General features: G+C 36.0%; 1 protein-coding gene across 2 annotated transcripts in view; it reads right to left on the reverse strand.

Annotated features, from left to right (window-relative positions):
• Positions 1-24,259, reverse strand: part of LOC111417290 (eukaryotic release factor 1) — a 36,204-nt gene that overhangs the window by 2,354 nt on the left and 9,591 nt on the right. Inside the window, exons 4-6 of one of the 2 annotated variants that reach the window (XR_002706674.2) lie at positions 23,861-24,211; positions 23,659-23,806; positions 23,379-23,532 (exon numbers count right to left, since the gene is read on the reverse strand). Coding sequence is in view for 1 of the 2 variants with exons in the window: in XM_023049516.2 (XP_022905284.1) it covers positions 23,659-23,806; positions 23,861-24,211 (499 nt within the window). In the remaining variant the exon portion in view is untranslated. The remainder of the gene's footprint in view (positions 1-23,378; positions 23,533-23,658; positions 23,807-23,860; positions 24,212-24,259) is intronic. The other variant, XM_023049516.2, reaches the window with a different exon arrangement.

The following is a 24,259-nucleotide window of genomic DNA, read 5'->3' on the forward strand; positions in this document are numbered from 1 at the left end:
GGTAGGTGGTTATACAGGGTGTCTCAGCGAGACCGGTCATTAGACGTTTCTGTGGTTCTGGCCAAAATAAAAAATTAAGAATTCAGACTTAAGTATTATCAGTTACGTTCTCTTCGTCTAAAATATTTTCCGATTTCTAGCACTTCCGGTTATACCGGAAGTCGCCACCTACTTTATTTTTTTAAATGGAACACCCTGTATATTTTTACATATTTGGATTTGTCTGTTTTGAAGGTTTATAAATAATTTTACTTTTTGTAATTTGATTCGGCCGTTCTCGAGTTATTCGATTTTTTCTAGAAAAATCTGCTCCAGCGGACATTTGTTCAAAAAATCATAGAACACGCGATTTTTTGAGATATCAATTTAGGATTCAGAACATGCTTAAACAACATGATGGAATATATTTTGGTGCCAAGAACGGCTGTCCAGATCGTTTGCTCACTTTACTATGACACGTTAACTTTTCGAAATTTGGAACTACAATAACTTCATTTTTTTAAATGGCACCCCCCATATTTTATTACTTAGTCGTCTTCGGCGTCTCATTTTACATCTTTTATACTCCATATGTCCTATGCCTAACATTAATAGTTTGAGAAATAATTAGGGTTTTTTGAAAAATGCTCACATATCATATCAACATTAACCTAGTGTGCCATGGAAAACAAATGTTTAATGACTTATTGACAAACGTCAAAGTCTGATTTACGTTGTTTGATGCTTGTGAGTCTGAAACCAGATAAAATGGATATTAATAACGTAAATAATGTTTATACAAATAAAGAAATCCATAATTTATTTTTTGTGCACGAAAAGTGCGACAAAGTTCTTAGTAGAACTTGCAGAATGTTTAATGAAAATTATCCGCATTTACCTCCGATGACAAAAGATAAATTTAGAAAAATAGAAGCAAATTTTTTGCATTTTGGACGAATTAATCACGTGTTAAACTGACCAAAAAATGTAGTAGATAATGCAACGGAAGAGGTGAATGCCTTGACTTATTTCGAGCCCAGTCCCAACACCTCAATTCGAGCTGCCAAAGAAGATCTAGGAATCATACTACGAACTTTGTCGCGCTTTTTATGCATAAAAAATAAATTAAGAATTTCTTGATTTGTGTAAATAGTACTTTCGTTATTGTTATCGATTTTAACTCTTTTCAGTACTAATATTAAGGGACATAACAGATAATTATTAGCTCACATGCATCAAGTGACGTAAACAAGTGAGTCTTTGACAAGAACTCATTGAGAAGGCTTGTTTTTCATGGCACACTAGGCTAAATATCCATATGATACGTGTGCATTTTTCAAAAAACCCTAATTATCTCCTAAACTATTAATGTTAGGTATGGGACATATGGGATATAAAAGATGTAGAATGAGACGCCGAAGACGACTAAGTAATAAAATATGGGGGGTGCCATTTAAAAAAATGAAGTTATGGTACTTCCAAATTTTGAAAAGTTAACGTGCCATAGTAAAGTGACCAAACGTTCTAGACAGCCGTTCTCGGCACCAAAACATACTCGATCATGTTGTTTAAGCATATTCTGAATCCTAAATTGATATCCCAAAAATCGAGTGTTCTCTGATTTTTTGAACAAATGTCTACTGGAGCAATTTTTCTAGAAAAATTCGAATAACTCGAGAACGGCCGAATCAAATTGCAAAAAGTAAACTTATTTATAAACCCTGAAAACAGACAAATCCAAAGATGTAAAAATATACAGGGTGTTCCATTTAAAAAAATAAAGTAGGTGGCGACTTCCGGTATAACCGGAAGTGCAAGAAATCTGAAAATATTTTAGTCGAAGAGATCGTAATTGATAATACTTAAGTCTGAATTCTCAAATTTTTATTTTCGCCAGAACCCCAGAAACGTCTAATGACCGGTCTCGCTGAGACACCCTGTATATTTTTACTCCTAAAAAATTGGGACTATTTGAGGTAATAGCCAAATTATGCTGTGCTATCGCAATGTGATCACAGCGCGTGTTATGTTCGTGTATAGCATTATTTTGAAGTATAAGAGCTGTTTTATCCTTGTGGATATAATGAGCTATTTCTAAAATATAAATACATATTACTGGTAGGATATTCAGTTGTTGGAAAAGCGGTCTACATGAAGATCGTTGATTTACGTTGCAAATCGCTCTTACTATTCTTTTTTGATGAACAAAGATCTCTTTCAAGCCTGAAGTTGTATCCCATACTGCGATACCATACGTCAGCTTTGAGTATTCTTAGGCATAATACATCATTTTTAGTATCTCATAGCTTAATGTTTCCCGTAATATTCGAATTTGAAATAAAGTTTTATTCAAACTTTCTATTATTTTTTCCGTATTAGAATCCCATTTTAGATTTTCGTTTAATGTTATACGTAAGAGGCTGATATTATTTGTTTGTTTAATGCATTTATCTACGTACTTCACGCTTAAAGTTGTATGCCACTCTCTTTGAGGCATTCGAAACATAATGAACTTAGTTTTGTCGGTATTAAGAGATAGTTTATTCGCTGTGAGCCAGGTGAATGTTGTGAAAGTTTGTTTACATTGGCTTCCGCATATTCTTTCTTCGCTCCGATGACTAACGGCATGGCGTCAGCATAATTAACAAAGAAATCGCTTAAAAACTTTGTAATATCATTTATGAAGAGGTTAGGTTAAACAGCAGTAGCCCCAACGCAGATCCTTGCGGAATACCTGTATACATATATTGGTAAAGTTGTCGAGTTTACTTTGGAGGTTGATCTACCATTCCTGTGTGTTATTTGTACAAACTGATTTCTGTTTGTGATAAAACTTGACAGCCATTTCAGAGCATTTCCTCTAATGCCATATAGTTCTAATTTGGTTAATAGTTTATTGTGTAGCATGCATTCAAATGCTTTAGTTAAGTCACAGAAAATTCCGACTGGGATTCGCTGCATTTTTATTTGCGATATAATCTCATTGTAGATATCAATGATTGCTGTCTGTGTTGATTTGCCTTTTGTAAAGCCGTGTTGTTTTTCGGAAAGTATATTGTACTGGTCAAAGAATAACTCTAATCTTTGTATCATAGCAACATCAAATAATTTCGAGAAAACAGAAATTAGTGATATTGGTCGGTAATTTTCTCTAAGATCTTTGTCGCCTCTTTTAAAGATGGGAATTACTTTGGTTGTTAAGAGGTCTTGTTAAGAGGTAAACCTGACAATTTTCTTTGTTACAGAATGCAGCAGGCACTTAAACTCGTTGAACGATGGTGTGAAGAACATACCCTCTCTGTCAATCCTAAAAAGACAGAGACTGTTCTCTTCACTAAACAGAAGAAACTGGGACACTTAACGCCACCCAATTTCTGCAATAATCCATTAACCTTTGCTCCAGAGGTGAAATATCTGGGTGTTATCTTGGACAAAGGACTAACTTGGACATCACACATTAGTTGCAAAATCAAAAAAGCAACGATTGTACTGACCCAGTGTCGAAGGGCTATTGGGAATACTTGGGGATTAAATCCGAAAGTTACAATGAGGATTTACACTTCTGCGATAAGACATGGTAGCTCACGGAGCCATAGTCTGGTGCTCAGCACTAAAACATGCATATAAAGCTACATTGCTGCATCAATTGCAACGACTGGCCTGCCTGCTAATCACAGGCGCTATGAGATCTACACCTACGATTGTAATGGAGACTATGTTAAACGTGCTGCCCCTAGATATTTTTATCAGGGAGGTGGCCGTGATGGCATTGCTTCGGTTGCAATCAGTAAATGAAAAGCAGGTTGTTAAAATGGGAATAGTCCGGAGCAAGCTCTGGAGTGAGGCTGTTAGTAAACAACCCCTCCTTAAAGCTCGCACAGACTACATTACACCTACTTTCTTAGGCAAGCCACACTTTGGCATTGAAACGATACCCCAGAGCAACTCAAGCTCGGGCAAAACGCTGACCATCTACACTGATGGACCAAAGAAGGCTGGAGGTTCCGGAGCGGGAATCTTCTCGCACGATCTTCAGCTGCACCTTTCCACTTCGTTAGGATCGTATTGCACGACTGCTCAAGCCGAATTAATTGCTATAAACATAGCAGCCGATGCGATTATCGACTCCAAAAAAGTCGGCAGAAACGTTGTAATCTGTACTGATAGCAGACAGGCTATGCTGGCGGTTGGCAGGCATCATACTGCATCATCGTTGGTGAAGTCCTGTCGGCAATCACTCGAAGAGGCAAACGTATACAACAACGTCACGATAAAATGGCGAAAAGGACACATCGGAATTAAAGGACATGATCATGCGGACAGGTTGGCGAAACGGGCGGCTAACAAGTCACCGATCTCCCCTGAACCGTTTGTACCACTAGCTGTTAATACAGCATCAAAACTGATAAACTCCATCTCCCACCGAGCTTTTTGCGATAGATGGGATGGGACAGCAGTAGGTGCCTTTGCTAAGAAAACTCTGCTCTACCCTGACCGGAACACATCTACTCAGTTTCTGGGTAAATCGAAAAGCGACTTGAGGCTTCTCACCTACTTCCTGACCGGACACTGCAGGTTACGTAAGCACATGTTTTACATGAAGCTGGCGAATACACCCCTCTGTAGAGGGTGTGAAATGGAAGACGAGACGGTAAGTCATATTGTTTGTGACTGTCCAAACCTCGTGTACTTAAGGGAATCTATTTTCGGAGTACCATGGCTCCAAATTTCGGATATAAGGAACATACCTTTCTGTTCTATATTAACGTTCATGAAAAGATTGTGCTGGTTTTCTGACCCTTGAGTGAACAGTAAATTGTGGGGACGTACAAAGGGTCCGCTGGGGCCTAAGTGCTGTAAGTAACTCACCCCCACGTAAAACTACATACATACTTTGGTTGTCTTTAACAAACATGGAAAAACTCCCGTTAAGAAAGATTCATTAATAAGATGGGCAAGTGGTTTTGCCAATTCCTTATTGCAGTATTGTAGTAGCCAAGGAGGGACCTCGTCGGCTCCTGGGGATGATTTACTATTTAATTTTCCAATTAGAGTGATATTTTCTGTCTCGGTGTCTGGTGTAAGGAATATTGTACTATCGATCTTTTGAATATGTTCATCAGTTATTTCCGTACGCGGAATATTTTCAATGATTTCAGAAGCCCCCGTAGTAAAGTATTCATTCAGTACACTAGCCGCCTCCAGTGGATCTCTACTTGACTTTTGTTTGTATATTAGTGATATATTCTCCTGTTGTGTTTTCTTGTGCTTCTTTTGCATTTCTTCTATTATTTTCCTTATTGTTTTGGCCTTTTTTGTTGCACGTATTAAGCGCTGGTAGTCGTCTTTTTTCGTAGCGTATATTTGCTCGAGGAATGCATATCTCTTCTTGAGTACAAACAGGTCATTCAGTTGTCGTTGTGTTGTTTTTATTGTATCGTTTATCCAAGTAACATTGGAAGATGTATTTTTACAGTTTCTTACAGAAAAGCGTAGTTCGAAGTAATGATTAAAAGTATTCATAAAAGACTCAAATTTTTCGTTCATATCTTTTTGGGTATATATTGTCAACCAATTTTGTTTTTTTTATATCTGTACGAAAACGTTCCATAGCATTTTCATTGAATACTCGGTTTGTAACTTGTATCGTCTCTTTATCCTGTCTAGAGTCCAAGAGATGATTAGAGAAAAATATATCTTCAACTCTAAATAAAGGGGAGCCGTTCGTTTTGTTACTTGGTGCATGGAAAGAAAGCAGTTATATAAGGGGTCGTCCGTGTTTGCGTTTCCCTCCAAGAGTTCCTCCGCTCGTTGCCGTGCCCTTTCTTTTCGCTGTTGAATCGATCGAGTCATAAGATCAAAGATGTCGATGTACCGTGTTTTTTCTCTTTCCGCGGAGTCTGTGCTGTTAAATTTGGAGTCGGAGGTGATGATACAGTTGCACACTTCCTTTTTCCATCACCATTATCTCCAATAGAACCTACGGGGTTGCTCACCGACAGTTCATTCACCATCCATTGAAAGTTTTCCATTACAATCCGGTTGAGTTAACTCTGCGTTTTCATTACGTTATCTCTCGTCCTGACTTTCTAAATTTTCACTCTTTGATGGTTCTAGTATCGATTCGTCCAGAATCATTACACAACTAATCCAACACGTGGCACAACAAAAATAACAGTCGTCGTGGTGGTTCAAGGGTTCAGTCCAGATCATAGCGGTTTTGTACCTAAAGCAATTCCTTTTCTTATTTGTCCACAAACGTAGAAACTCAACGCACGTTTCGCATACCTTTTGCGGAATCCTAGGCTTGTCTTTCATTTCTAGTGTGTGACCAAAGTAATTTGTTAAGCCTCAATCACGAACGCTGTCACATTCAAACGTAAGTTCTTCAAAAGTATAATCAAAAGTATTTATTCTTTAAATATATACTCTCCGCAAATGAAACAAAAATTATTTGGATCATTAACACAAACTCTTCTTGACGATGCCATATCAAATTATATTAATAAAACTTAATATTTTCTTAATTACAAGCAAATTAACACACTAACACAGCGATTTTTTCGTGAAAGCTATATCTCGTGAACAAGAGCTGTCACAAAAAAAAACTGAGGGTATGTTTGAAATCAGCGACGTCAAATTAGTAAACATCACGTGATAAAAGTCAATCATCAAAGAAAAGTTGCCATATTGTTGTGCAGTGTTATATTTGACGCACATCTTTGCCTGTTGTATCTTTGAAAGTGATATAAAAACAGACTTTAGCCATTCCTCGGTGTAGTGTTTATGACGTCAACGTCGCGACAGGCGGGCGCGAGAACCAGGCCTCTTAAAAATGAACAGGTTGAAACACGTTCAAGGGAGAGTTGCGACACAACCTTTACAACCGTTACAGTGAACGGATGCACACAGAGTAATATTAACCAAATAGATTGTTATTTTCTTTTAAAACATAAATTGTTAATAGAGTGATTAAACCATAACATATCAGTGTTTAATGTAAACCCACAATACCACATTTTGGCGACGAGGAACGGATTTTATAAGAAAAATTGGAAAGAATCGAACACCATGAACACCACGACAACGACAGAGATTCAACAAACCGTAGGACATGCGGCGGGATTTCGTTTTGAGCGATTTGACCCCAAACAACGAAGTATGGGAGTATTACGTACAAAGATTTGAAATGGAATTGGATATCCATGGTTCACTCGAAGGCGACTCCACGAAAACGACACGACACAACCTGCTATTAACAAAGGTAGGTCCGGAACCTTTTAAAATGCTGGTGGACCATTTCAAACCGGTCGCGGTAAACACAAAATCGTATGACGAACTTAAACAGGTGCTGAATAACTTTTACGGGAAACAAACATACGTGTTCGCGGAACGAATAAATTTCGCGCGTAGATTTAGGCGCCCCGAAGAATCGATAAACCAATATGTTTCAGCTCTGCGCGGTCTAGCGGGAAATTGCGATTTCGGTGACAATCTTCAAGAGCGGTTAAGAGATCAATTAATAATCGGAATCAATCAAACGGGTTGGCAAGAACAAATCATTCGTTCACACCCTTCGAATAAAGCAACGCTCGAAGAAGTACAAGCGTCGGCATGCGTTTTTAAACAAGCGGCAATTCAAACAAAACAATTAGCAACGGTTTCGCGTGCGCACACCCCTTACTACGACGTCAATTTCGTAAATAAAAATCGAACACACGGAGATTTACACAAAGGAAAATCGAAATCGAAACGAATTATAGATCCGAGAAAGGAATGTCTTTTTTGCGGTAGATTTAAACACAAAAACAAAAAAGAATGTCCTGCACTAGGGAAAACATGTGTAGAATGTTCTGGAGATAACCATTTTGCAAAGGTCTGTGTTAAATCGGGACGGGCAACGATTTTAGAGACAAAATCAGATAAGAGCACACGGTCAGTTCGAAAACCGGACGAAGAAAACGATTCAAGTCCAACAAATGAAACTACAGATGAGGAAACTTCCGATACGGCAAACATCCGTAACATTTCAAAGCATAACAAAGTAATAATTAAAACGCACATTAACGAAACAAAAATAAACATGTTATACGACACCGGAGCTGCACATTCGGTAATTAGTGAAAGCACATGGGTGAAAATAGCCAAACCAAAACTTAAACCGACACCAAATTTGATTGCATACACTAATTTGGAAATTAAGACCTTAGGAATCGCGAAGGTAAACGTTAAAGCATTCGGGAAAAACACAAACTTCCGTTATACGTTATACAACAAAAAGAAACTCCTTTATTTGGACTTGATTGGAGTTTAAAGTTTAATTTAACTTTACCCCCTGGAGCAAAATTACATAACACAAAGTTATCTACTCATTCGAACGAAATAGAGTCAGATCAACCAAACGTTGAAAACGCAAATAAAATTTTACAACAATATAGAGATTTATTTAATGGGAGCTTGGGTACAATTCAAGGGCACATGGTAAAAATTCACATAAAACCCTCAATTCCACCAAAAGCATGTAGAGCCAGAAATGTCCCACTACCTTTACAGGAACAAGTAACAGCAGAAATCAACCGGTTGGTTGACCAAGACGTTTTAGAATTGGTAGATGTGACGTCTACTCCAATTGAATGGGCTTCACCGGTAGTTGTGGCTGTTAAGTCGAATGGAAGCGTGAGATTATGCGGGGATTTTCGCGTAACCATAAATCCTTATGTACAGGTCGATGATTACTCGATACCTACATTTGAAACAATTACTGCAAAGTTAAGCGGCGGGCGTTATTTTTCTACCATAGATTTGAAAGACGCATATTTTCAATTAACGGTACATCCTGATTCGCGCAAGTATTTAGTTATTATAACACATAAAGGATATTATAGATATAAACGATTGCCGTTTGGAGTATCGTTTGCTCCAGCATTATTTCAACGCACGATGGATGCTATTCTTTCGGGAATAGATGGCGTGGTATGTTATTTGGACGATATTTTAATATCCGCCCCTGACTTAGATCAACATAGTCAACGCTTACATCAAGTTTTACAAACACTTCAAAACGCTGGAATTCGTACTCAGAAAGCGTGTCAGAAAAGAAATGTCATTTATTTAAAAATAATGTAACTTTCTTAGGACATCGAATTGATGAGAAGGGCTTACATCCAACTCAAGAGAAAGTAGAAGCTATTAAACAAATGCCTGCACCGACAAATACGACAGAACTTCGATCGTTTCTAGGAGCTATTTCATATTATGGAAAGTTTATTCCAAATCTTTATGTTAGATGTACCGGGTGGGCCACTAAGAAAGGACGCCGGCTATATCTCAGTAACTGTTGATCGCATAGTTTTCAGACAAAGACATCCTTATACAAAGTGACCCATAGAAACTGCTGGAAATTATTTTCAAGTTTGTAAAACTACCGCTAGGGGGCGTAATGCCAACGACAAAATCTAAAATGTAGTTTTTCGTAAAATTTTGATAATAAACTTCATTCATCTATAACATTTTTAGAATCTTTAGATAATTTCTGACAACTTTCGTTAGTCAATTTTTGTGCTTACTGCTTAAATAAGTGAGGTACGGAGTTTCACATATACTATTATAAAAGTAGCCCTAACTTTGGAATTGTTCATCCGAATACATCAAAATTGGTCTTGTTGGCAAGAGGAGAAATTTTTGTATTCGATGACATCCAAAATTAGCCGATTTACTTTCTAAGTCAAACGCTAGGTGGCGTAATTTGTCAGTTCTATTTATTTTTACAATTCTCTTGAAAAATTCAAATGGCAACGTATATTTTTGACCAGGTATATGAAAAGAGCGTTAAAAAGTACGTCATACAGTGAAAACCGCAATATCGTACGTGTTTTAGCCTTAGAGATATTCAAAAAAAGAGGGATAAATTAAAACGTAACTACGTTTGGGTGATTATTTAATATCATAGTAAGCTTTCAAAGAACAACTACCTACAACAAGTTATAACAATAATAACGTTTTATATGTAAAACTTACAAGCAAACAATTTTACTACTTTTTTTGTTCACTTATATAATACGTCGAAGGGTGACCTGAGTAGGTAATATCAAAATATTCTCATTGATCTTAGCGGGCCATGATAAAACAAAATCCGATTGTTTAATTTTATGGCGTCAAGTCAAACTGTTGTTACTGTCATTTAGTGTTTTCTCTGTCGTGTGAGCAACTTAATTTAGCTATTTTAAAAATGCCGACCAATGAGGAAGCGTATGATATGCTTGCGAGTTACTTTGAATGCATGCAGAATGCAACTATTGCTGCAAGACATTACGCAGTTCGTTATCCACAACGGCGGCATTATAACAATAGTATATTGTTTTATATGGAAGAGAAGCAGTGCTTTTTATGGCGTGGTCTGTCGCTTAGCGACGAACGCAGTGAGTCGCTAATGACAGATGAGCCGTTAAAATTGTGGCGTGTCCGACAGTTTGCCGGACGAACGAAGTGAGTCCGGCAATGACGGACCAGCCACAAACGAATCTGCTTCTCTTCCGAATAAAACATAGTATTTTTTCTTCAAACGTTGCAAATAATTGCAATATAAATTTTAATAAATTTAATAAAATGACAATTAACTTATTTTCCAATACGGCGCTAAAGTGACATGTGCTTCAGCGCTATGGCGCTAAAGTGAAATTTACTTTAGCGCCATAACGCTGAAGTACTTTTTTGCTATGTTGATCTTACCAACCGTCGTTATGCAACAATGACTTACTTCTACCGCGAGTAAACACGACAACAAAGTTGTCATTTAATGACGTTTGAAGAAAAAAATGTTTTCATCCGTATAGCCTATCAGTTAAGGACTACAGGAAGTATTCATCGTCCTATATATCGTAGAACACGTAGAAGTCGCACTGAAGAAAACGTAATAAATGTTTTAGCGTATGTGGAATTCAATCCACAGCTTAGCACAAGAACAATCGCTGATGATTTAGGTGTTACTCGGACGACGGTCCGACGTATTTTAAGAGAATACAGGTAGGTATAAAAGAATATATGAAAATACTACATGTTTTATGAAATCGACCAGCGAGAATACGAACTAACACATTTTAATGTAGGATGCACCCGTACCACGTAGTTCTCCATCAGGCTCTGACTGCAAGAGATTATGATATTCGTCTGGATTACTGCCACTGGTTAATAAACATGTTAATAGAAGATCCTCAACTGCTTTCAAGGATACTGTGGACTGACGAGGCCACATTCAATAGTGATGGTGGTGTAAACCTGCATAATATGCATTACTGGTCGCGTAACAACCCTCATTGGATGCGAGAAATACAGCATCAAGGCCGGTGGAGCGTAAACGTTTGGTGCGGGATTTTAGGAGAACGCATTATTGGTCCTTACATATTTAACAATAGGTTAAATGGTGCAACGTACCTCAATTTTTTAAGAAATGAACTGCCAATTCTTTTGGAAGATGTGCCTTTAGCTACTCGCAGAGACATGTTTTTTCAGCACGATGGATGCGCGGCACATTTCTGCGCAAATGTGCGACAATTTTTGAACGAAACATTTCCTAATAAGTGGATAGGCAGAGGAAGTTTATATTCTTGGCCAGCAAGGTACCTCTTACTTGGCAGTTTTTAAACATTACAAGTCTGTAGTACCTATGATTCTGTGATACATCTAACTAATAATTTTTGTTCTCTAGATCGCCCGATTTAACATGTTTAGATTTTTATTTGTGCGGGCGAATAAAAGACCTCGTCTTTACAACCAGGCCTACGACTCGAGAAGACATGATCGAACGGATAGGAAATGTTATCCGCAATATTTCATTACCGGAAATAGAGGCTGCCGTCTTATCTACGCACCAGCGCCTACAGCAGTGCATTGCTGCTGATGGCAGACAATTTGAACATTTAAGACATCACTGATTTCGTTTAGGATAGTTGGATAAAGTTGTTCTTTGAAAGCTTATTATGATATTAAATAATCACCCAAACGTAGTTACGTTTTAATTTATCCGTCTTTTTTTGAATATCTCTAAGACTAAAACACGTACGATATTGCGGTTTTCACTGTATGACGTTCTTTTTAACGCTCTTTTCATATACCTTGTCAAAAATATACGTTTCCATTTGAATTTTTCAAGAAAATTGTAAAAATAAATAGAACTGACAAATTACGCCACCTATCGTTTGACTTAGAAAGGAAATCGGCTAATTTTGGATGTCATCGAATACAAAAATTCCTCCTCTTTCCAACAAGACCAATTTTGATGTATTCGGATGAACAATTCCAAGGTTAGGGCTACTTTTATAATAGTAAATGTAACACCCCGTACCTCACTTATTTAAGCAGTAAGCAAAAAAATTGACTAACGAAAGTTGTCAGAAATTATCTAAAGATTCTAAAAATGTTATAGCCGAATGAAGTTTATTATCAAAATTTTACGAAAAACTACATTTAAAATTTTGTCGTTGGCATTACGCCCCCTAGCGGTAGTTTTACAAAGTTGAAAATAATTTCCAGTAGTTTCTATGGGTCACTTTGTATAAGAATTTTTTTGTCTGAAAACTATGCGATCAACAGTTTCTGAGATGTAGCCGGCGTCCTTTCTTAGTGGCCCACCCGGTACACCTCTATATGAACTTTTAAAAAAAGGACAACATTGGATTTAGTCTAAAGAGAACACAAAAGTTTTTGAAGATTTAAAATTAATTCTGTCTTCATCCGATACTCTTATTCATTATAACCCTCAATGGCCAATAGTTATCACGAGCGATGCGAGTGACAGAGGAGCTGGTGTGGTTCTTTTTCATGAATGCCCTGATGGAAAATTACGTCCAATTGCATATGCCTCAAGAAAATTTACAGACGTTGAAAAAAGATATGCAACGATAGACAACGAGGCATTGGCGATTATTTTCGCCGTCACAAAATTTCATCAGTATATCTATGGTCGTAAGTTTTCGATATTCACTGATCATAGACCGCTTGAAAGGATTTTTGGTGAAAATCGTCAAACACCGAAAATAGCGAGTAACCGACTTTTACGATGGGCGATTATTTTGAATAGTTACGATTACTCAATTATTTACCAAAAAGGAAAAGACAACGCACCCGCAGATGTTTTATCACGTCTACCTACTAATAATGACGAACCTTCTGAAATAGAAAATATAGGTGTGCCAAAACGAGGTCATCTATTACGATTAAGACTACGACATCTTACTGTGAAAAAGCGGAAATTAAAAGATGAAACTAGTAAGGATGCTACATTTCAGAAAATATCTAGATTTGTTTACCAACATTGGCCAGAAAAGAAAGAGATTCCAACTGATTTGCATTCTTTTTTCGAAAAGAGGGAAGAACTGTCAATAGAAGAAGGATTACTTCTATGGAAAGGAAGAATCTACATTCCTTTGTCTTTAAGAAAAGAAGTGTTGCATATGTTGCACGATGGTCACCCAGGGATCTGTGCAATGCAATCAATGGCGAGATGTCATGTTTACTGGCCGAAAATGGATGAGGATATTGTAGATTATTCGAAAAGGTGTGTGACTTGTCAGCAATCAAAGAAGAGTGAACATAAAGTGCCTCTGTACTCATGGGGAATACCAAAGGAAGTGTGGTCACGGTTACATATTGATTTTGCGGGACCTTTTGAGAATAGAATGTTTTTAATAATAGTAGACGCGTATTCGCGATGGTTAGAAGTGATACCGGTGAAAAACATTACTACGAAGACTACTGTAAATGCGTTGCGTGAAATATTCGCTCGGTTCGGTATACCAAAGTCAATAGTGTCGGACAATGGACCCCAATTAATATCAGAAGAATTTGGTCAGTTTTGCCGAGAAAACGAAATTAAACATATTAAGGTGACTCCTTATCATCCAAAGTCAAACGGGCTCGCGGAGCGTGCGGTACGTACTTTTAAATCGAGAATGAACGCGAGTGATAAAAATGAAGATTTTGAAGTGCGGTTATGTAAATTTTTATTCGCATATCGAAATACAATTCATGCTTCTACAAAAAGAAGTGAATTGTTATGACAAAAAGACCAAGAAACCAATTCGACACCCTTAAACCAGATGTTACCATTAACATGGAAGCGGCACAAGAAAGGCAAAGAAATTATTATGACAAATATACACACGAAAAAGACTTTGAAACTGAGGAACCCGTTTGGGTTGATAATCCAATAACAAAAGGGTCAACAGCGGGTACAATCATTGAAAAAAGAGGACCTTACTCATATATAGTGGATGTAAATGGCACACCAAAAAGAAAACACGCAGATCAATTACGTCAAAGGATGGCGGTTGACGATGAAATACCAAGAGTACCATCACCTAGAATTGATCCACCACATTTTGAACCAATTGAAACACCACCGGAAGTGAGTGAATCTACAACAGTCTATGATACTCCGCCACAAATGCAGACAACAGAAATAGTGAACGTGGAACCAACTGTTGAAGACAACCATTTGACTCCACCACCCGAAGACGAAGTTTTTAGAAGAAATCCTCCTCGAAATCGTCAACTACCTGCCAGGTATCGAAATTAAAGTAAAATTTTGATAGCTTTCTTTTTTTTTAGTGAGGGAGGAATGTAGTGTTTATAACGTCAACGTCGCGACAGGCGGGCGCGAGAACCAGGCCTCTTAAAAATGAACAGGTTGAAACACGTTCAAGGGAGAGTTGCGACACAACCTTTACAACCGTTACAGTGAACGGATGCACACAGAGTAATATTAACCAAATAGATTGTTATTTTCTTTTAAAACATAAATTGTTAATAGAGTGATTAAACCATAACATATCAGTGTTTAATTTAAACCCACAATACCACACTCGGGTTAATTGACCAGTAGTAAAACACATCGTTACAAAACTTAGTGAAAACATTGATGTGGTCTTCGTAAATCAATCTGCGTCAATTCTTCTAAATCAGTTCTATTGAAACATTGTCTAATCCAGTTGCTTTCTTGGTTTTGATGATTTTATGGTGTCAGATTTTAAGACTTCTGGGGATTCGGCTTGATTTACATTGCCCTACATTTAGTTTGTCGTCTTCAAACAATTTACGGTTACATATTTACTGCATGCTTCAAGAAGTGAAACATGAATTGTATTAAAAATTGTGCACGCTTCCTCGGCAGACCTTTAACCTTTATATTTAATTTATGCTTAAAAACTAAAAGTTTTTTCCTGCAATATGGACAGAAAACTCGGATACCGCCGGTTTTTATAAAGGGAGACAGATTTAGTATTAAAAATTACCGACCTATTAAAATTTTGAACAATTGCTCAAAGGTCTTCGAGATGTTCTATACTCCAGAATGAGCTACTGTGTTCGCAAATATATATCTGATCAGTCGGATTTATGACTGGTCGTTCAATTATGACTAATTTTGCAGAGATAACGCAGTTCATCAGCGAACACATAGATAAGCGGCAACATTTGATATATTAGATCATAGAATACTGCTTTGTAAACTCTGCAGTCTTGGATTTACCAATGATTTCGTGTATTAAATTTCATCTTATCTCTCCAATAGACTTTGCTATGTGAGCTACAACGGTTTTCAATCTGATACTTTCACTGCTGGTTCTGGTGTTTCACAGGGTTCCAACCTGGGTACCCGTTTTTTCAATGTTTATCTGAATGATCTATTAGGACGACTTGATTGTAATGTGCTTGCTTACGCATATGACTTAAAGGTATTCGCTCGTATAACATCCTCTGAAGGCTGTGTCTACAGCGCAATCTGAACATTATCAGTTCCGGGTTTGTACAGAATTGAATTGATCTTAATATAGCAAAATGCGCTATCTTAGTGAAAGCGTAATAACATTAATAACCCAATAACGTTTAACTATTGTGTGGGAGTTGAAGCAATACGCAGAGAATGCGCTATTCGAGATCTGGGTGTCTTATTCGATGATGCAACGTTATTCAAAGACCATGTTAACGCTGTAGTATAGTCAGCCTCTGGTACATTGAGTCTTATCATCAGACAATGTAAAAAATTTAACAACGTAGCCGCATTAACAGTACTTCTCTATGCGTTTGTTCATACAAAATTGGAATATGGTTCCCTGGTTTGGTATACTTGTTATACTTCTCCAGTTCATGCTCGAGAGAGTGCAGAAAAGGTTCTTAAAATACTTACATTTTAAAACAGTTGGTATCCGGAGCGAGGTGTTGGCTACGTTGCGTTATTGGAAGAATTTAACTTTTCGAACATCGTCAATGGTACTGTAGACTCGCTTTCACTTCTTGCTCGAATTGGATTCATTATGCCCAGACCTTGTATCAGAAGTAGCAACACATACAGAGTGCCGATCGCTAGGACCAACGTTCTGGTGCGAGCTCCACTGGCACATATGGCACGGAACGCAAATAATGAAATTACCACTTAAACTATACAGAGTGTATCTGAATAACTGCAACAAAGTTCAAGGGGTGATTCTTTAGTGATTTTTAAGGGTACTTTAATATATGAACCATGAGCGACTTCGGCTCCCCTAAGGAGCTACACCCCTCCAGAAATGGCGGAAAATTTTGGTTTAATTTTTGTTTCCTAAAAAACCATAAACGCTAGGAAAATGAAATTTGGAGAATATGTTTAACTCATAATAGGGCACGTTTTGACCCTATTTGTACTTTCAATATTTCCTTGTAAGTTACTCAATGTAGCCTACATTGGAAAAATTTCAGTTAGATAGATAAAAATATTCTAAAACTTTTTTGTCTCTAGAATGGAAACACCTCTACATTTCTTGTCGTTATATTATGTATGGCCAGCATCTTTGATATGTCCAAAAACAGCTGAAGACGGTTTATGTAAATGGTCTTTACATCTACTATCCGAGCAAAAAGTCAAGGCCCTTCACTTAGAGATCGATACCTTCGCAACCGCTCGATAAAGGAAATTGCGACAAAGTTTGTTGTAATTTTCGGAACATTTTTACGTAACATATGTTAATTTGAAAATTTTCGGATCCACGGTTTTCTTTTTATCGCGAGTTAAATGAAAAAAGTAGCCGATTTTTTACGATAAGATACCGGGGTAAGAACGGAAAATGAAATTTGAAGAAAAATATTGATTTATCTTTTAAAATAGTAAGATTTTTACGAGTTTCCTTCTTGGCCCGGATGTAAAACAATAAAATAGAAACATTATTCCTGTAGCACTTTTATGAAATATTTATAATTAGGGAGTGCCTCCGGTGCTAGCGCCGGTTGCCAAATTGGCTGCCGGCGCCGCACAGAAGCGAATTAGTTAAAAATCTTGGGCAAAAAGATATGTTTGTCAATTTTTTACTTCAAAATTGGTGGAAATTAAAAAATATCTATACAATTAACAAGGATGAAGTGTTTTATGATATACTGCGATTTTACTTAATTGTATCTACCTATATTTTATATACAGGATGGTCCGTTACTAATGGGACACAGAGGAACAGTGAATTCCTTACATTCAATTGTTACGATTTAACCCAATTTATGTTAGTCCAATTATTAATAATAACGAAAATACAGATGATTAAAGTTAATACTTTATTTTCGCTTTTCTTTAATAATTTTCACTGTCAGTTAGCATTAATACTCTAGTATTAATGCTAAAGTCATTGGAAATTGTGTCAATTCACACAATAACAACTTTTAATATTTTACCGAAAACTCAGTGTCAATTCAATTTTTTAATTTCTTTCTAGAAAATTATTAACTTTAGAACGCTAACATCTCATACTAAAATTAATTACTGTTTCAGAAAATAAATTGTAATTTTGGTTAGATACTTTTTTGTGGACACCTATATTATCAATTTAATGGTGAAAAAGTGTCCGTTTATGTTTATTTTCTAACTGCAAATGCACTCCTCCAACAAACAGCACATAGCAGAATTATGATTTTTTTCCGAACTTTATACACACACTATAATAAAAATGTATTTTAAGGTAAAACCGCAAAATACCGCAAGAATTTGTAGCAAAATCTACAATAGTAGGCCTTATACTGCAACACGTATACAATATTACTTTTGAACAATGTTAAACAATTTATTTTTTGCCCATTTAAATATCGTAAAATAAATTATTTTCTCAATTTAAACATATGATGTAATCAAACAATATTACAAAAAAACTAATAACCGAATTGTTACTTTCTGTATATTATACAATTCTACTTATGACCAGCAATAGGTTCTATGATAAATTTTCGAAATATATCAAAAAAATTGTAAAGGAAAAAATTAATTAAAAACCACAATTTTTACCGACATTTTATCTAGGTGATAACTGTTTACTAAACAATCAATTGACAACTAAAATATTTTGGCGGCGACTGTTACAATAATTATAAAGAAGGTGTTTCAAGGCACCTTGGGGTTTACTTCATCAAATAGGAATAATTGCATTTTCAATCTTATTCCTTAAATTTTCCCAATTTTGGACAAGATTTTTAAAAAATTCGGCTACCGGTGCTGGTTTCTACGACGAATATTCGTCACCGACTTTCATTTTTTACTATTGTTAACTAAATAACCAAACCCTTGTTTATAGATATACATAGTTATCCAACCGGACGAGTTGGGTTGCTCTAGCTCGTGCTGCCTCTAACGGCAAACGAGAAAAACATCATTTATGAATGAATTATTGAATAAAATTGGAAATCCAACTTGTAGTAGAAGTTGCATACTCAGAATAAAAAATTAAGTGAATTTATGTGATTGAACACGAAATTGTTTAACATATAAAATATTTAATTACATCTAAATATTTTAAAAAATATGTGTCCTTTTTTTATAACAGAGAACTAAAAATTGCCTTGCTAATTAAATGGTGAGCTTTGATTTTTGTTCGTCCTATTGCAGACTTAATTCCAGACGTGGTAGCGCCGAGCGTTCCTCCACATATCAAACCAGTAGGTAGTATAAACAAAGTTTTTTTGCAACTACTCGAGTTTGGATAAACGATTTCACGTTCTTTGGTTAAAAAAAAAATACAAAAATTAAGAAATATTAATTAGAATCAATTAAATAAATAAAAACGAAGTATGTATTTCTGATTTTATTAACGAGTGTTTCTAAATTGATGTGAAAGATTTCAAGGGATGATTTTTCAGCGACAATTACGGGGTGTTTTTCATATAACTTTTTGTTCAAAACCCCTTCTCCTCCAAGTTATAACCCTCTAAAATTAAGGGAAAAATCTGCAACTTTCTTATCTCTTGAGATTTTACAATTAACAAATTGTTAATTTGACATAACTTCATTTCTTTGACTAATAATAACCAATCTCTGAATTAATTCACTTGAGCCTGTATATTATTTTATTTTTTTTGTGATCAAACTAACAATTTTAGGAGAAAATGTCAAGATACAAAAAAGGTGCGTATTGAATCCCACTATTTAAATCAAATTAAATAGAAAGAAAAATGTAGACGTATTAAAAAGTTCTAATGCAAAGTATTATGGGGTTGATTTTTTTAGCCTCTTGTAATAACATTTTCGGGTTATAAAAATCGTCAAAAAGTGTCATTTTATTAACAACAGGTACCTGCCAAATTTCAATCTTCCAAATTCCTGCATAGTGGATTTATTAAATAAAAACAATTTTTCTCCTAACTTTAGAGTACTGTAACTCGGTGGGGAAGAGGTTTTGAACAAAAACTTATATGAAAGACTCTCCTTAATTTTTACTGAAAAATCACTCCTTGAAATCTGTCGTTTAATTTAGAAACAGCCAGTATATTAATGAACTTTTTTAAGGTGACGTTATTGTGTTGACTGAACATAATGAAAATCATGAATACATAATAACAAAAAACATGACAAATTCTGCTAACTACTTATAATTGCAAATTACAAATTACTTATGTTGTAAAATAGTAACTTTATTGCTTATTTTAATTATGCATGGAAAGAGACACGATTGCTGAAAAACTAAAATGACTTTTGTTTATGGAGCAGTCAAAGATATTAATGTTACCCAAAATTTATTCGAACAAAGGTTTCTAGACAGACACATAGTTTCTTGTGTAAGATCTTCAATAGAGAAGAAGGCGCTACAAGAAATTCAATGTTTAAGCTGTTGTTCGTAATAATCCACATATTTCTTTTCGCGTAATTTTTTATGACTCTGCTGTATCCCAACGCAGTGTACTTAGATTTTTACATTGCCATAAATTTCACCAGTACGCTGTTTGCATCAAGAGCTACAGGAATGATATCCATTATTGGTTACTAGAAAATTGTTATTGGTTACGTGAAATGAATTACTAACGACGTTGGACAGTTAATATACTATAGGTAACTTTTCAATTGGCCCTTTCTTCGAAAAACATGCTTCTCAAAAAACATGTACCCTTTAGCGGCCCTTACACGATCAATAGTATTGACAATGTCAGTATTGACCATAGAAAAATAATATAAATATATATATATAGAAGCATTACTCCCCACTATCTTTTCGGTCAAATTGAGTTCAACGCCTCTAGTGGTCTGTGGTACCTACTACTTTTAATAAAGCGCGAAATTTAAAAGTATTTTTATTCAGTTAATGGTTATTAATTATTGATTTCAACTTCCACCAGTCAACATGAAAATGATAACAGTAAAGGTATCATTTTCATGTTGACTGGTGAAAATTTGAATTTTGTTTTCACTTCGTTTTGTCTGCAACAAAACGCATGCACTTTCTACTCTTCAGAGTACCATGAGAAAAAATGAAAGGAATTTTGGCGTAATGTCATCAATAGAACGACATAGTTTTAAAGTTCCCGCTTGACTTTCAAAATGGCGGCAAACCGCGGTACTTTGTAAATCTAGGGACTTTAAGCAATTTGTGCTTACAGTCCCATCTAGCCGTCCGTGGTACCCATTAAATATCTGTCTTTTTTTATACTTATTGAGTTAACACACCGTGGTATTGACAATACAACCATCAATCCTCGTGGTAACCAGTCTCAATACTTCACTACCTTACACGATCAATATTATTGCCAATAGTTTTGTCAATCAGTTTGCTCAATAAGTTACCTTTTTACCACGTACAGGGTTAATCTACGTAGTTTTACTCGGTTATTTGCCGGTTTTCCTTTCCAAATAAGGATAATCGTACAAAAGCTTGCGTAGCTATTATTTTGGGGCTTGGAACTACTCTTCGACTGAAACGCAAACACTGGATGAAAGAATGGTTGAAGAAGAGATATGAATATTGTTATCTAGTACTGTTGATAGAAATCAACCTCTGGGATGTTGATGATTTCAAGAACTACTTTTGAATGGATGAGAGTTTGTAACATAAAAAAACCGCAAATATACATAAAAAACAAGTTTGTAAAGTAAGCTTACTTTTTCTGATATCATGCTATAGAATGTTCTGATTATCGGTTTGCGCGTAAATACGAACCAAAAGTGTATTTTTATATTATTATTATTTTATATAAATACAGAATGGTTCTCAACCTATGCGCATAAACTTAGGGATTTACTCCTCACGACAAATAATGACTATGATTGATTTATCCGTTATTATATTTAATTCCAAATCAAGAATACATAGAACATTTTAAAATAACATCACATATTTTCTATCAATTGGCCTTCAGGAATTCACGATCTCCCATTAGCGCGGTGTAAACCAGGGTGTTGGCGAATTGTCTAGGCAGCAGTATGTAAATGATTTTGCAATATTTGCTCAGTATTAACTTCCGTGACGTACACTTTGCTTTTTAAGTAACCCGACAAGTAAAAAATCAAGAGGGTTGAGGCTGGGCGATCACGGTAGCCAGGCCATTGGACCTTCTCGACCTATTCATCTTTCAGGAAACACACTATTTAGATTTAGAGAAACTAAAAAACTTTTACTACAACTTTTTTCATCTATTAGTGATAATTTGTCATGAAGAATAAATCCTCAAGTTTATGCGTATAGGTTGAGAAGGACCCTGTATATGTCCTGAAACTCAACGTCAAGTGGGTACCAGGCGAGAGACCAACCCTTATCTGTTCTGGTAAAAATAAGAAAAAAATTCAGTAACACCAAGAGTAAAAGAGTTCAAGTAACACCAGAGAATTGCCATACGGCGATTTTCTTGAAATTTTGCATACAAGTAGGATATGGAAAAATATTCGACACGTACAGTAATGTTCACGGGAAATGCACACTCAAGGTCAAGCGCTGTTGTGAGATCCGACATGCCGCTGACTAAACGGGCTGAGCCGAACGTTCACGAGCCACGAGCTTCGTGTGCGCTCGGCTCAACCCGTGCCCGCGTTTAACCTTGAGTGTGCATTTCCCGTGAACATGACTGCACATTGTCACTCACCCTTTCCGATTTTAGAGATACGTTCGATTTTAGAGATTTGATTGTTCCATGCATCACTACTTGTAGTGATGAGTTTCCATGATGCGTTACTGTTAGTGGTAGTTTTGATATTAACCGTTTTCTAGAAATCCGCATTAAAATTATCCTCATTTCTAACATTTTTAAAAATTTTTCGCAATTTTTAACAAGGGTATACAATTTTTAAAAAAGTGCGGTCGCCATTTTGAATTCTCGAAAACGGACATCAGATTCGTCATCAGCGACGCCAAAAACCCGTAGTGAAATGATTTTGCAACAATCGTAAAAATAATTCGTAAAATAATCGAACTTATCTTCAAAATCGGAAAGGATGATTTCTACCCTTAAAACGGCGATCGGACAGATATGGCGATAAACGTGTCGAATATTTTTCCATACACTTGGCACTTACATTAGAATTTGTAGAAAATATCTTAAAACTTAAGTCGAATCATGATTATTAGTTCAGTTCCAAGTTAATATAGTTTTAATCACTAAGCTGCGGCTGCAACCTTAACTTAGTTATTCATATGATCTTATAAGTCTACTTGATACAGCTGAGGCCACAGTCAAGGCGTTACAATATGACGACCACTTTCGAGCCTCGCCTGCAAGCAACCTCGACTTAATTAGTCAAAACATCTACACCAAATATGTGGTTTTGAGAAGCTTTAATATTATTATGTATGTACTAAATTTTTGACGAGTGCTATACATACAGTCGTCGCTGCAAGAGTTTGTATTACACTCCTTTTTCTGCGCAACTGACCAGCCAAGATAGATTTGCCAAGTTGTAATTTAGTTTAGGAACAAAACGAACACCAACATGCATCAATTAACATGCAAAAAAAATATTATTAAGTAAATCTTAAAATATAGTTTAATACAAGACTTATTTAATACTTTTTTCCAAGAGACTTAAATACACAAGAAAATTAAATAATGAGTAAATAAAACCAAAATAAAAAAAAAATTAAAAGAAAAAAAATGAAAAAAAGAAAACACTTTGAAACACTCTCATAGAATAAAAATACCTTGAAAAAAATTGTGGACCACGACGAACGAAACCCGGACGATATACACACACAGGTTTCTGTATTTATGATTTTTAGTAATCGTCCAGGTCCACGTCGTCGAGGGGCTCGTCGGCTTGCAACGATTGAAAGTCCACTTTGTACCGTAGAATGCCTGAGAGATTTTGCCGGCCAAAAAGCAGCATGAACAGTAAAAATAACCCACAGAGAAGGTCGATCGTGTTAGTAACAGATCAAAAAGGAAAAAATCACCGCAAAAATCGATGATTATTCAACTCACCTCCGATTCCACCGAAACCCCGAACAAATTGCGATCCTTCCTGCGATTTATCCGTTATTATTTCGAGGGTAGCACCAAAGTTTTTATAGTTGTTCGCCAACCATTCAAGTAAAGGCTGACATTCGACCAATTCCAATTCAACGCCGCTCTAAACCAAATAATTAATTAATTCACTAATAAATAATTAATTGATTAATATTACATCTTTGTCGGTGAAATGCGATTTATCCTTTTCTTGCTCCGGCGTTAGATGTAACACAGTTTCCGTTCCAGCCGTGTGATTCTTCAAGACGTACCTTTGAATATCCAAGTTCTCCCAACAAATCAGCGTTTCAACTGAACCCAATTCCAAACCTTTTAGCGTATCTTCAACACCAAAACAATACTTCCCCGTATCTTGACTAATTTCATCAAAATATCTCCCAATTAACTTCTTCTCCTGTATAAATTTAACGTTTTGAAGCGATTCCGCCGCTAATTCTATCGCTTGATTAAACCCGTTTTCACCGCCATAGGATACATCGACCAATTTTATCACTTTTGCTTGAAGTCTCTAATACAAAAAAATTATTTTTATAACATTATCTTTAATTTTAAAACA

Source organism: Onthophagus taurus, chromosome 3 (assembly GCF_036711975.1).
Source record: "Onthophagus taurus isolate NC chromosome 3, IU_Otau_3.0, whole genome shotgun sequence".
NCBI classification, from domain to species: Eukaryota; Metazoa; Arthropoda; class Insecta; order Coleoptera; family Scarabaeidae; genus Onthophagus; species Onthophagus taurus.